This window comes from Crocuta crocuta, unplaced genomic scaffold, assembly GCF_008692635.1.
Source record: "Crocuta crocuta isolate KB4526 unplaced genomic scaffold, BGI_CrCroc_1.0 scaffold343, whole genome shotgun sequence".
Taxonomy (NCBI): domain Eukaryota; kingdom Metazoa; phylum Chordata; class Mammalia; order Carnivora; family Hyaenidae; genus Crocuta; species Crocuta crocuta.
This window is the reverse complement of record NW_027532679.1, coordinates 589,835-603,844: the sequence shown is the minus strand read 5'-3', so window position 1 is coordinate 603,844 and position 14,010 is coordinate 589,835. Positions and strand designations below refer to the sequence as shown.

General features: G+C 46.4%; 1 protein-coding gene across 1 annotated transcript in view; it reads left to right on the top strand.

Annotated features, from left to right (window-relative positions):
* The window catches only part of FAXDC2 (fatty acid hydroxylase domain containing 2), a 31,763-nt gene that overhangs the window by 12,558 nt on the left and 5,195 nt on the right, over positions 1 to 14,010 (top strand). Inside the window, exons 3-5 of the mRNA XM_077780794.1 lie at positions 5,570 to 5,661; positions 5,793 to 5,896; positions 9,510 to 9,631. Of these exons, the coding sequence (XP_077636920.1) occupies positions 5,570 to 5,661; positions 5,793 to 5,896; positions 9,510 to 9,631 (318 nt within the window). The remainder of the gene's footprint in view (positions 1 to 5,569; positions 5,662 to 5,792; positions 5,897 to 9,509; positions 9,632 to 14,010) is intronic.

Here is a 14,010-nt window from a genome sequence, read left to right as displayed (position 1 = left end):
ATAAAAACATACTTCCACGCAATAGCTTGTATATGAATGTTTATAGCAGCATTATTCATAATAGCCACAAAGTGGCAATAGCCCAAATGTCCATCAACAGATGATTGGAGAAACAAAATACAATCTATCCATGTACTAGAATGTTACTTGGTAATAAAAAAAATGAAATACTGATACATGCCACCACCTGGATGAACCTTGAAAACATGCAAAATAAAAGAAGGGGGTCACAAAGGGCCATATAGTGTGATTCCATTTATAGAAAATGCCTCGAATAGGCAAATCCTCAGAGACAGAAAGTGGATTAATGGTGCCTAGGGGTGGGGTGGGGAGGAAGGAGAGAGGGACTGGAGGTTGATGACTTAGGCCTGCACGGTTTCTTGTGGGGTAATGAAAATGCTCTAACATCAGTCCTGACGGTGACTGCCCCACACTGGGAATATACTAAAAGCTACAGGAATGTACACTTTCAATGGGTAAGTTGTATGGTATGTGAATTACATATCAGTAAAGACATTTTTTATTTTGAGTATAGATAGTTGACACACAGAGAACAAATACAGTTGCAAAGTCCCCTCCACCTCACCAGCAGCGCATGTGATCAAACTTCTGGATTGTTGCCATGCTGGTGGGTGAGAAATAATCTCTCGTAGTTTAATTCACACTTCTCTTATTCTAGGGGAGGTTCAGCATCCGTTCAATTTGAAGTCCATCGTAGTGATTTCTTTTTATCATATACTAAATTGCCATATATATGTGTGTGTATATACACATATATATTTCTGTTTCTGGACTTTCTAACCTGTTATATATGTCTGCCTACTCATAGGATAGTGCCACACTTGTAATTAGTAAAGGTTTACAATAAAACAGGTAGTGGGATTCTCAACAAAGTCAAGCTGGCTGGCAACTCAAGGCAAGTACAATCCCCAGGCACCCCCAACTGCCAAATCCAGTCACTGTCCAGGCTGCCACATCCCCAGAAAAGTCATGGCGTTGCTTCACGTATGGAGAAACACTTTAAGTTTGTCTCTAAAACACTTAATCAGAATGCCAAGATAATACTGGAAAAGGCCAAGATTAGGAAGCGCATTCAGAAGGGCACACAGTAGTTGCCAGAACACATACCAAAGACGCAAGACATCAGAAAAAACCCAGCAATTAATTTGTTGAGAGTAAGGGCTAACGCTGATGCCGTGGCAGCCTGAGACCAAACTGCAGTGGCAATGAGCAAAGGCAAGCCTGTGGCAGGTGCAATCAGATCTATGGTGGCCATGCTGAGGACCATGAGCGTGGACAAAAGATTTCTGCCCGGAAGGATCTGAGATATTTTTAGAAAGAATGAGAGAGAGAGAGATCACTCACATTCACATAACTTTTATTCCAATATATTGTTATAACTGTTTCATTTTATTATTGTTAATCTCTTCCTGTGCTCAACTTGTAAATAAAACCTTATCATAGGTATGTATGTATAGGAAAAAACAGTATATAAAGAGCTCAGCAGCACCCACAGTTTCAGGAATCCACTGGGGGTCTTGGAACGTAACTCCCACAATAGAGAGGGGACCACTCCATCCAAAAATAGTGAGCGTTTTACCTTTTCCTTCCCAGTTCTTTACATTTGCTTATTTTGTCTTGTCTAATTGTGTTGACGAATGCCCCACTGAATGTTAAAAAGTAGTGGTGATGGTGAACATAATTCTCTTGTTTAGGACTTTGCTATTTTAAATTCCAGCCCCCACCCTCCATCCCCCTCCAAACCCAGCTCCTCTCTGTCCCCATCCCGGGGTCTTCCTTAGCCTTCCCTTCTTAGTTGCTGGGCCTCATCTATTGCTAAGCTTGGCTCCAAGTGGACTGTAAGCAACTTGAAGGCAGTGGCCCGGCTGTGGACTCCCCCACATGCCTTGCACTATCCACCCAAGGCCACGGGGCCTTGCTCAGAGCAGGTCCCAACGGATGGTGTTCGGTTGATTAAATGTGAGTTGAATGTCATCGTGTTGGTGTTATCTCCCCCAGTTGACAGACTTAGGGAAGTACTGTCCTTCAGCAGTCCAAACTTGTAGCTTCTGCTTTCTGCCAAGAAGAGGGGCTGGAGTCAGGAGTGGGTGAGGAGATGTTTTCTAGAGCCAGCCTGTGCCCCATACACCTCAGATGACTGCTGCCAGTTTTTATCTCACTCTCCTATCATTATCCTGCCCAACTCCCGGTACACGGCGTACCCAGCCTGGGCTGACAGCAAAGTCCTTCAGCATCACCTCCGGAACAAGTCTAAAATGCAGGGGCTGAGGCTCCACACTAAGAGATGCTGCTTTGGAGTGTAGCCTGGAAATCTGGGTTTCAGCAAACCTCCAGTGACGCAGAGATGGGTGTCCCTGAGGTACATCTAGGGAAACACTGGCCCAGTGAACCAGACTCTCTGCTCAATTCATCCACTCTCCATATGCTCAGCCCCTCCTCAGCAAAGGCCCAAGGAAAGCTACACAGAGCACCTGTCCTCATGTCACTTACAGCTTCCCAGCAGAGGTCGCATGAGTGGGATGCTCTGTTCTTAGTCCTGGTTCACAGCTGAGGAAACGTAGGCCCAGAGAGGACATCTTGACCAAGGTCCTGAAACCAGTAAGTGATAGACACATTTCTGACATGACCTTGAAATCTGATACCATTCTCAAGACTGTCTGTCTTAACAAATCCTGTATATAAATACACAGAAGGTTTCTGGTCTGAATGCTCCTGGCAAGCCTAGTGCTCTGGAGACTTTGAATTGTTATCGTGCAGTTTGCAAAACGCATCAGTTTTCATCAGCATTACCAACGCAGCCCATGTGTGTGGTAACCCGACCTCCAGAGGTTACATAAGCTGTCCAAGCCAGCCAGGGCAGAGCCCTGGCTTCGGTCCTGGCTCCTTAGGGCTGTGGGCCATGTGCAGTTAGGATAGAGTGCAGATGTGGAGGAAAGATTTCTTCTGAGGGAGGCAGGGCTGTGCTGGGGCTGGGAGTGAAACTATTCGAAAGAAGGATTAGTCACAGCCCCCTTCTTAGAAAGCTGTTTGCAGGCAGATTGAGTCCCCCATTGCCTGCGCTGATTCATGACACCTATGCCCACACTAACTGAATCTCCAGAGGTGGAGCCCAGACAGAAGTTCTCTAACTGCCCAGGTGACTTTTAATGAGTATCCAGCATTAAAAATCATGGCTAGCCGGGGCACCTGGGTGGCTCAGTCAGTTAAGCATCTGGCTCTTGATTTTGGCTCAGGGCATGATCTCATGGTTCCTGGGGGCGAGCCCTGCATCGGCTTCTGTGCGGACAGCTTGGAGCCTGCTTGGGATTCTCTCTCTCTCTCTCTCTCTCTCTCTCTCTCTCCCTCCCCCCATCTCAAAATAAATAAGTAAACTTAAAAAAAAATTTTTTTTTAAATTAGGGCTAGCCATTCACCTTGACTTTCTTCATTCTCTACTTCCTTGGTTGCATGTGAACATGACATCATGACTCACCGGTGCTTTCTTATTCCAGATGAAGGGAGAGGGAGCATGACTGCACGAGGGTAGCTGAGAAGCCTGCTAGCTGTGCCCCCATTAGCCCTTGGCCCCTAAGAATGTCCCGTGCCTCAGGCCTCTGGAATCACCCCTTTCTGTGACTGCTCCAGAGACAGGAGAGGCCCACTGGGGGCTAGAAAGAGGATTGGGAAGCAGCTCGAGACCCCAGCTAACTTCTGCACTATGCTCCTGTAATGTACAGAGCCCTCTGGGCTGTTTCTGTCCCTTTCACTTGGGCTGCCAGAGAGAGAAAATACCACAACCTCTGAAAAAAATAGCTAATCCTATACATGAAATAGAGGTTTTTTTAAAAAAATGTTTAATGTTTATTCATTTTTTGAGAAACAGAGATAGAGTGTGAGCAGGGAAGGAAAAGAGAAAGAGGGAGACACAGAATCCAAAGCAATCTCCAGGATCTGAGCTGTCAGCACAGGGCCCAATGCGGGGCTCAAACCCACGAACCATGAGATCATGACCTGAGCCAAAGTCGGATGCTTAACCGACTGAGCCACCCAGGCAGCCCCAAAGTTGAGGCTTTTAATTTGATTTAGCTTGATCTGATTACACTCAAATGAAAAATTCCTAGTGAGTCTGGAAAAGTTCATGAAAAGGGTCTTCTGAATACTGAAAAAGGAATAATGGCAAAGCCCAAGTTAAATGTCTGGCGAGCTTGAGGGTGACCTTTCAATGGCCTGTTAAAAAGAACAAGTTCTTCTGATTGGTCCTGCCATTCAAGCCCTCCAGGACAGAGAGAAAAGTTCACTTCCAGAGTTCAAGACCCTGAAAAATTTTTCACTGGCCGTGGAAAATGATTTAGTTCTTTTTGGTCTTCTGATCAAATGTGGGATGGGGTAAGCTGAGAATAAATAATTCAGTGCAGATGCAGCTTTCTCTGAATGGGTCATTCGAAACAAGCTGCTCCTTCAGATCTCCAAAGTCTGGATTAAAATGTAGCATCCCTATTGGATCGGCTTCCCCCCAGCAGCACCCCCGTGACCCTGTGTACATGGCACAAGTCACTAACTGCAGATGAACGTCAGGCACATACCTATAGGCCACCGTCCAGTTCTCTCCCGTGGAAAAATATAACCAGACTCCATCTGGGCTTAGAAATAGAAGATGTAAAGGACATTTGTAATTTCTGTACAATGGATATTGGTGACACACCTGACAGCCAGTATTTTCCTTCTCCAACTCTGGCACCTTGTTTGACCACTGAGCTTGCAATGATCTCTCTCTGCTTTAGACTTTTGGAGGAGCTTAGGTAAGGGACCTCCAAGTGACTGCCAGGGGTCTGTTCTTTGCCCCTAGAACTGCTCATTATCCTGTCCAGCTGGCATCCCAGGCTAATCTCACTAGAAGCAGAGGAATTATTAAAAGTCAGAACATGTGTTCATTCTTTTCTTCACGAGCAAGAGGGTGATGGGATTGGGGAAGGAGGCCTGGCCCATGAACCCAGTGAAGTCCCTATGTCCTCATCACAGACTCTGCAGTCTTTCCGTGATGGCTGACCCAGCCTTGCCTGCCTACTGGAGTTAGTTGGGGAGCTTTAAGTAACATAGAGGCCCAGGTCTCACCCTGGAGACCCTTAGGAAATCAGCTTCTGGAAGAACCCGGTCATTGGGATTTTTTTAAAAGCTCCCAGGTGATTCCAACGCAAAGATAATGGGCATCTCTGTTCCACAGAAGGACTGGTGGTGAAATCCTACCACTGTGGGAGGCTCACCTGACCGTCTCGCAGTGACAAAACTGTTCGCAAGTTTCTGTGGGGTCAGATTTGTTCTCTTCCCTCCCTCAACCTTGCATTCTTATTTTCATAAACACACCCATATACAGCCTGAGAGCTCTTGATCAGGAAGAACCTCCCATAGAGGCTGGGAAAAGGTCAGCAGGTGTGCCACGCTGACATGGTGGAGATCCTGATCCCTCATCATTCGTGCCAGGACTGGTAGCAGCTCACTACTGTGGGCTGTGACTTCTGCCGTGACGGCAGGAGGCTTGCTGGGGCCTCACACTTTCTTGTCCTTGTTCTAGAAGGAACGTATCCGGGGCTCCATGAGGAGAACAGCTTTCATCCTGGGCTCTGGCCTTCTCTTGCTTGTGGCCTTCTGGAATTTCGTCTCATGGTGAGTTTGCGTAACCAGCTTTAATTCCGGAGCTGGGGGCAGGGTGCTACTGGTCTGGAGGCAGAGCATGGAGTAAGGAGCTGTCCACCCACCAATCTTCACCCAGAAACCTGAGTGATTTTTCTCCTAAGGCAACTTCAGAGATTTGGAGATGCTTCTGGCCACTTTCCTCAAGCCCACTGGGAGAGGCTCCTGTCTACATTCGAAGGGAAGGAGTGGATCCTCTACATTATAGGTGAGGTTCCCAGACCACCCATGCTTAGCGTTTGGGGACATGATTAGAGTTTAATTCTTTTTCCATTGGTTTCTTCTCTATTTTGAGATTTCCCTGCTCCTTATTCCAAGGAATGAAGACTTAAAATTGAAGACAGTGTTAATCCTAAAGAGTGCTAAATCTGTGGGCAATCTGAAACGGATGCCTGAGGATATCTAAGAAAAGAACTTGAGATCTCCCCCTCCCAAAATAGAAAAAAAAAAAAAGAAGTGGTTTGTGTAAAAATGAATGCATATTTGGAGTAATAATCCTGCTTCTGGATGTCAGGTCCACAAGCACAGAGAGTTGCTCTATCTCCTGTGAGACTATATCCTTGTACCTGGTGAAATCTACTCTCGGGGCCTGACAGCATGTGGTCACTTAGTAAATATTTACTGGCAGTGCAAATGGCTCTCAAAAAGCCAAAGAAAACATGGTGGAAGAAAAAAGGCATTTCAACATAGATATTTATAGCAGCATTGTCGATATTTAAAAAATAATTATTAAAAAAAATAGGGGCGCCCGGGTGGCTTAGTCGGTTAAGCGTCCGACTTTCGCTCAGGTCATGATCTCATGGTTAGTGGGTTCGAGCCCCGTCTCGGGCTCTGTGCTGACAGCTAGCTCAGAGCCTGGAGCCTGTTTCAGAGTCTGTGACTCTCTCTCTCTCTGACCCTCCCCTGCTCACGCTCTCTCTCTCTCCTAGAAATAAATAAAACATTAAAAAAAAAAAATAAAGGGGCACCTGGGTAGCTCAGTTGGTTAAGCTTCTGACTTCTGCTCAGGTCATGATCTCATGGTTAGTGGGTTCGAGCCCCGTCTCGGGCTCTGTGCTGACAGCTAGCTCAGAGCCTGGAGCTTGTTTCAGATTCTGTATCTCCCTCTCTCTCTGATCCTCCCCTGCTCACGCTGTCTCTCTCTCTCCCTCTCTCAGAAATAAAACATTAAAAAAATCATTATTATAACAGCATTGTAAGCAATAGTGACTGTCCTCAATCACCCGTTCATTCACTCAAATAATACTTGGGAATGTTACTCTGTGCCAAACTCCTATGGAGGATATAGAGATATTTAGGATGAAGTGTTTACCTCATTTAAAAAACTTTGTTGGGGCACCTGGGTGGCTTAGTCGGTTAAGCGTCCGACTTTCACTTGGGTCATGATCTCGCGGTTTGTGGGTTCAGCCCTGCGTCGGGCTCTGTGCTGACTGCCAGCTCAGAGCCTGGAGCCTGTTTCGGAGTCTGTGTCTCCCTCTCTCTCTGACCCTCCCCTGCTCACGCTGTCTCTTTCTCTCTCCTAGAAATAAATAAAAAATAAAAAAATAAAAAAATAAACAAAAAAAAAACTTTGTCACAGTCCAGAAGGGGAGATTTAAAAAAAGGTGCCAGTTGTCACAAAGGAAATGTACATAAGACATAGACGTATATTTTAAAAAAGCAAATAAAATGTCCCTGACATTTTTTTTCAACTGGAAGAACTCCGAACATAGGGTGAATGTTAACTATGACAGGTTCAATGGAATCTTACGCAGTCACTGAAAAGAACGATGCTGAATATATATGGGTGCAGTGGTGGGGAAAACATTCGATATGTTTCAGTTGCAGTGATGGGAAAAGTACCTTTCACCCCAATGATAAGCATATTCCAGGGAGATCAGATATTTGCAATTTTAAATGTTACAACTGGAAGAAAGTTCAAGAGTTTCTCTTGTTGGGGCTTTTATTCTGTATCCCTCAAGGAATCTTTGGATTCACAAGCAGGCAGCCACCTTGATGGATGGCCCACTAGGCAATTACCAACCTAACATTTTCCACGCAAAATAAGAAAGCTTGTTATTTCTTAGAATAAAAGTAAATACATGTTCATTGTTCAAAATAAAAAGCAGACAATTCGAATAAGCATTAAGAACTTGAAAATCACCCAGTCCCATACCCAAGAAATAATCACAGTTAATATTTAAGTATAAATCTCTTGCATATTGGATATGTGGTTCAACTTTCAAGACACCAACTATTTTTTTTTTCATTGAATAGCTTGTGGACATCTTTCCATGTCAGTTAATACAGACTGACATTATTTGAAGCTGCCCCATCTAATCCATTGTACAGAGATACTCTAATCTATTTAGTCTACTCCCTATAAATGGACATTCAGGCTCCGTAAGTGTTTTTCTATGGTTTTTTTAAAAATGCAGTAATGGATATTTGTGTGTATGGATATATGTGTGTCCTTTCTTCTTTCTTTTTTTTTTCCTGTCTTTGTTGCGCGTGCTCTCTCTTTTTAACCTTCTGTTCTGTCAAACTGCTTTCCAAGATATTGTGTTAATCATATTTCCCCACACTGCTGGCCAAATATTTCTCAGGTCCCACCTGCCACAGGCACTGGGGTTTCTGATGGGAGCGAGAAGGGTAGTGGAGGAGCAGCACAGAGGCACAGAGTTAAGTAAAACGTCCTTGCCTCTTGGGATATTTAGAAGAAAGAGGCAAACCATGGGCAGCGTTAATAGTACAAGAATTAGGTAACATGGTACTGTCACTCTGATACCGGCCAGCTGAGGGGACAAAGTGCTTGTTGGTTCACAGCTGGGTATCAGAGATACTTGGAATGACTTTTCTGGGAAAGTGGGATATGGAGCAAAAACAAACAAAAACAAACAAACAAAAAAACCCTCATCTAAATAATTTTAAATCTTGTTCAGCATTTTTGAAAGTATCCCGTAGAACATCAGTGCTGTGGGATGTGAATAGCGGGGGTGACCATACAATTCATCATCCGAGTAGGGACATTTGTGAGCGCACATGAGGCACTGTTAATGCTTATGCTAGACTGCCTGATGTAAACTGAAACTGTCCTGGGCAGACAGGGATGCATGACTGGCCTGTTCTTAGGTAGTCTGAGAAAACAAAAGTTCTAGGGTATAAAAGGACTGAGAAAGGCTGAGTTTAACAAAGTCAGATAGGTTTCTCCACTGCAGGAATTTTTAGAGCCATTAGCACGTTAGTCTGGACCATGGCTCTCCAAGAGAGTTGGCTATGAACACTGTTTAATCAAGGAGTGCCTTGAGAGATGAGTTTTCCACTTTGGGAAATGTGGACTAGATTCCTGAAGGCCCACTGCTCATTCAGTAGAGATTAGGTTCCCGACTGGCTCCTAGTCCGGCTGCTCATTGGGAACCGAATCATACCAAGGGCTCCCTGTTTCTCCCCTCCTTCGAATTCATAAAGGGTTCAAGGGGCACAGACTCCCAGATGTCAACCTAAATTTATTTATTATTGTATTATATAGGTTTTTTATTATAAATATAAACTTTATTTATATTTAACAAATTTTTGTTTTTTTTTTTTTGTCTTCAACCACCTAGAAGGTTGTCCCCATTTTACAACTAAGAAAATAGAGACGCTCTTTAAGTGACCTGGCTAAGTCCCCCCTAGGTAGGTGGTCACCCCCAGGACTAAAGGTAGACCTTCTGGCCCGGAGCTCCAAGACCTCCCTGGTAAGGGACTGTCTACAATGCAGCCTTAGTCGCCATCAAGCTTGTGTTCAGTTAATACATGTGCTGTGAGAACCATAACTGTTGCCTTCTGCTTTCCAACCTTAGCTACCATCCTAGTGCCTACTCTGCTTTATTGGAGCTTCAACGGGCTTCTACTGCTGGCTGACACAGCCAGAAAACCTAGCCTCATCTCCCGCTACCGAATCCAAGCTGGCCAGAATGAACCAGTAAGTGTTGCTGCGGCTTCTCCTTGGTCAAAGCACAGAAAGCAAGAGCTGAAGCCACACTGAAAATTCTCACTGCAGGGGTGCCTGGGTGGCTCCGTCGGTTAAGCGTCTGACTCTTGATTTTGGTGCAGGTCATGATCTCACGGCCCGAGAGTTCGAACCCCACATTGGGCTCTGTGCTGATGGTGTGTGGAGCCTGCTTGGGATTCTCTCTGTCCTTCTCTCTCTGCCCTTCCCACTTCTCTTTCTCCCTCAAAATAAATAAATAAACTAAAAAAAAAAAAAAAAATCTCATTGCTGGCCCCAGAAAGAGAGCATGGCCACTGTGAGCCAAGTTATTGTGCACAAGGCTTCCCCAACTGAGAAGCTTAGAGAGAGGAAACAATCTGTCCCATATCTCAGAGCCAGCCAGTCAGGATGAATGTTCCAGTCTCCTGATTCCCAGCCCCAGCTCTGTGTCTGCCTGCACTGCCCCACAGCACTGTGGTCAGCATTTTGGGAACCACTGAGATGTCAGGCAAGCCCCCACCTCAGCCACTGAAGCAGGGACGGCAATGGCTGCAGGCTGAAAAGCGCAGATGACAGCTTTCGTGAGTGAGGGACACAGCTGCTGAGACAGTGGCTGGCCCACTGTGAATACAGGGTTCTGACTGTGCAGGCAGTGGCTGGTTTTTAAGCAGGTCCTCCTTCCCCATCATTCAATTCAACGGCTGCTGTGTAGCTTATCCACAGTAAACAAGGCCTAGACTCGGCTTATGACGAGCCCTGGCCCAGGATGGGAGAGAATGCCAGGATGCATATCTTTGACTTATGCAGCACTGGAAATGAGCCCCACTGTGCCCTGAGCCCAGTCACCCACTTGGTGCTTTGACAACTTCCAAGAGCCTTTTCTTATTCAATGGGAAGTTGATTCTTAAACCCAGGTTCTTTCTCCAGTTTCCACCCAAAACACACTGGCTCCTTTCCCAGAGAAGACAATTACCTTTTAATTATCTGCCCAGGTGCCTGGGTGGCTCATCTCCACATTCAGGGCATTCTGCCCCAGCCCAGCACTCCAGAAAACAGAAAACAAGTACCCTGGACCCAGGCTTTCGGGATAGCCCCTTCCTGAACCAGGGCTGCTGGCTGGGCTTACAGCCGCCTCGCTGGACACAATAGCTGCCAGGCAGCCAGGGGGCCTCCCCCGGGTCCAGCATGACAGGCAGAGCCTGTCAAAGCCAGTGCATAGCTCTTGAGAGCCCTACATCTGTCAGACTATGGTGGTCTCCTGGCAGGCACCATTGACTAAAGACTTGGGTCTTCAAGGCCAAGTACTGTAATAGCCTTCATGGGTCAGATGAGCAAACAGGGTCTGAGGTGGGACATGGGTAGACGATTCATGCCCAAGCTCTCAGACCCCAGCCCGTACTCTTAACCACCAGACCAGATCAGCTATCAAGAGTATCACTTACCATGAAGACATTCACTGTAACCATCAACTGTGGTCAGAGAGCCACACAGGGAAGGTCTGGTTGCATTTTGCAGAAGCTGAGGCGCAGAAAGGTGGAGTGGCTGGCTCAAGGTCAGAGCGTCACTAGGAAGCAGAGCTGGGTGCATCTCACCTGACTCCCACCTCAGGTGCACAGCCCCCTGCCTGCTTGCTCTCCCACTCTCCTGAAGAGCCAGTTCACAGCTCCTCCTCCCTGCTCACATCCCCAACTTCCTACTTCGCTAAGTACACTGGGGCAAGCAGAGGAGAGACCCCACAGGCTTCCTCGCTCCAGCTCCGCCTTCCCACCTGATACAACAGGTGCACTCTCTTTGCTCCCATTGCTAACCCATCCCTGCACTCTCCCTGCGCTACGCCCTATTACCTCTTGTTACCTCAGGAAATTTCTCCTTTCTCTTTCTTTTTTCCTCCCTCCCTCTCTTAGGGTAGTCCCCTCTGGATTATTACAAATGTTCCATAATTTTTCCCATCTTAAAATGAAACCAAACCAAACCAAGCCTCTAACCCCCATCTTCCAGACTCACTACCACTCCAATTTCTTCTCCCCTTGGCAACCAGCCTCTTTGAAAGAGCTGTCTGTATAGTCTCCAGGTCCTCTCTGTCCACTCTTCCCCGACCCCCCCTCCCCGCAATGTTTTGTAATCATGAAAACCTGGAAGCATAGATACAGAAGTTGAAAAAATAGTACAATGATCACTCCGCCTAGGTGCACCAATTTTAAACATTTTACAGTATTTGCTTTATCTATGTGTAAAAATATGTGACTGTATATGCATCTATACTTTTTAGCTTAATCATCTGAAAGTTAGTTCCAGACATTACAAAACTTCACTCTAAATCCTTCAGCCTGCATCTCCTAAATAGCCACAAGCCTCTATCATCTCAGGTCTTCTATGAACCTCCTCTGGTGGGACCTTCCCCACTCCAACTCCCACCTATAGGCACTGCTCCACTTAAATAGCTCTTGGCAAGGTGGGCTTATCTCATCAGATCTAGCGAGACTGTCATATCCTTGTTATACCTTCTCATACCTGGCTTTTCTGGCTCTCCTCCTGTCTTAGTGCTCACTTCCTCAGTCTCCCTTCGGGTTCCTCTTCCGCCCAGCCTCCTAACTGCTGAGTGTTTCAGGGCTCCGGTCTTGCTCCCTGTCTCTGTCTTCATACCCTTACTTATCTCATCCAGTGTCATGACTTTAAATACAATCTATATGCTAACCACTCACAAATTTGCCTCTAGCCAGGAACCCTCTTCTGAATTCCAGGCTCCAATTGCCAAATGCCTCTTTGACATCTCTACATGGACATCTAATGGACACCTCCAGCCCAACATGTCCCCAAGAGAATTTGTGATCAACCCCTCAAAGACTGCTACCCGCATCCTCCCCAGTCTGAGTTCATGGCAATGCCACCCTTCTATTGGCTCTTCAACTACTCTTTCCTTCCTACTCCACACCCAATCTGTCAGGAACGATGTTGGCTCTATTTCCAAAATAGATCCTGAATCCAACCACTTCTCACTACCTCCACTGCTGCCACGCCGGTCTGAGCCATCTCTCTCTTCTGTCAATATTACTGCAATTTTCATTGGTCTCCCTGTGTCTATTCTTGCTCCCCTACAGTCTGTTCCTAATGCAGCAGCCAGAGGATTCCTGTAAGAGCTTGTCACTTCTCTTCTCACAGTGACCCCCCCAAACCCCATTTCCCTTGGAGTAAAAACCAAAGTCTTCCCAGTGATCTACAAGGCCCTATCTGCTCTGGCTCTTCCCCACCATTTTGGCCTCACTACCTCTCACCACCTCACTTGCTCTCTCCTCTCCAGTCAAATATATCTGCAATGTCCCTGAGAGCCTTGTCACCAGCTGTTACCTTGGCCTGAAGACTCTCCTCCCCAGGTATCTGTTTCCCTCACCTTCCTCATCTCTTGTTCATATCTCACCATCTCAACCAAGTGTAGCCTGACCATTCTATTTAAAATTATTGATGCCAGGAATATAAACTCAATGAGGAAAGCAATCTTTGTTTTGCCTATTACTTCCTTCCCAGCACATAGGGGCACTGCCTGCAACATAGAAGGTGCTCAAGAAATATCAGTTGAATAAACAAAGGAGTAAACGTATGTGATACACTCCTCTTGGTCAAGGTTTCCAGAAGAGGTATATGGCTTCATCTACTGGTGCTCTTAAACCAGGCTGGCCAGACCGAGCTTCACCATGGGATCAAACTGAAAGCATAGAGTGTGAATTCAAGTCAGTCAATATATGCAGTACCTGAAAAAGCTAAAGAGGAAGGCCTGAAGACTGAGGACCACTCTGAACCCAGCTTTACCTTGCAGCTGGACCCCCTCCAGCTCACAAAAGGAACTCAAGGAGAAATCCCTTCTGACCAAGCTGACTCTAGCTCCTCAGGACCTGGGAAGTGACCTGTGGTCATGGGGCTATTCCTGGGAGCCCCAGTGCTCTGAAGAAGGGAAGGGTCAGGGGGTTACTGGTTCTTGGACAAATGCTGACTATAGTATTGAGGCTCAATGGGGTATGAGATTTGGGGCCAGCTCTCCAAAGACGTGGAGAGAATGCTCAGGCATTTTCCCATCCTGACAACCCCAACATGAAAACCAGGAAGACCAAGTCAATGGGAGTTAGTCAAGAGATCAGATGGGCAGCTTTCTGGCTCACCTTCTTCTTCACTCTGGGCCTAGGTCCAGGGAGGCTGGGCCACATGAGGACACAGGTGACCTTGATCTTTGCATCTGACCAAGCCTCCCTAGATGGGGAGGAGCTCAAAGGCTGAATAAGGCTATCAACCTGGGAGTTGGTAGCCTTCTCTCAAAACCCTAGAGGTGCCCTAAGGTGCCTGTCAGGAATAGGTGGGGCCTGGCCAGAGAAATGCAGAGA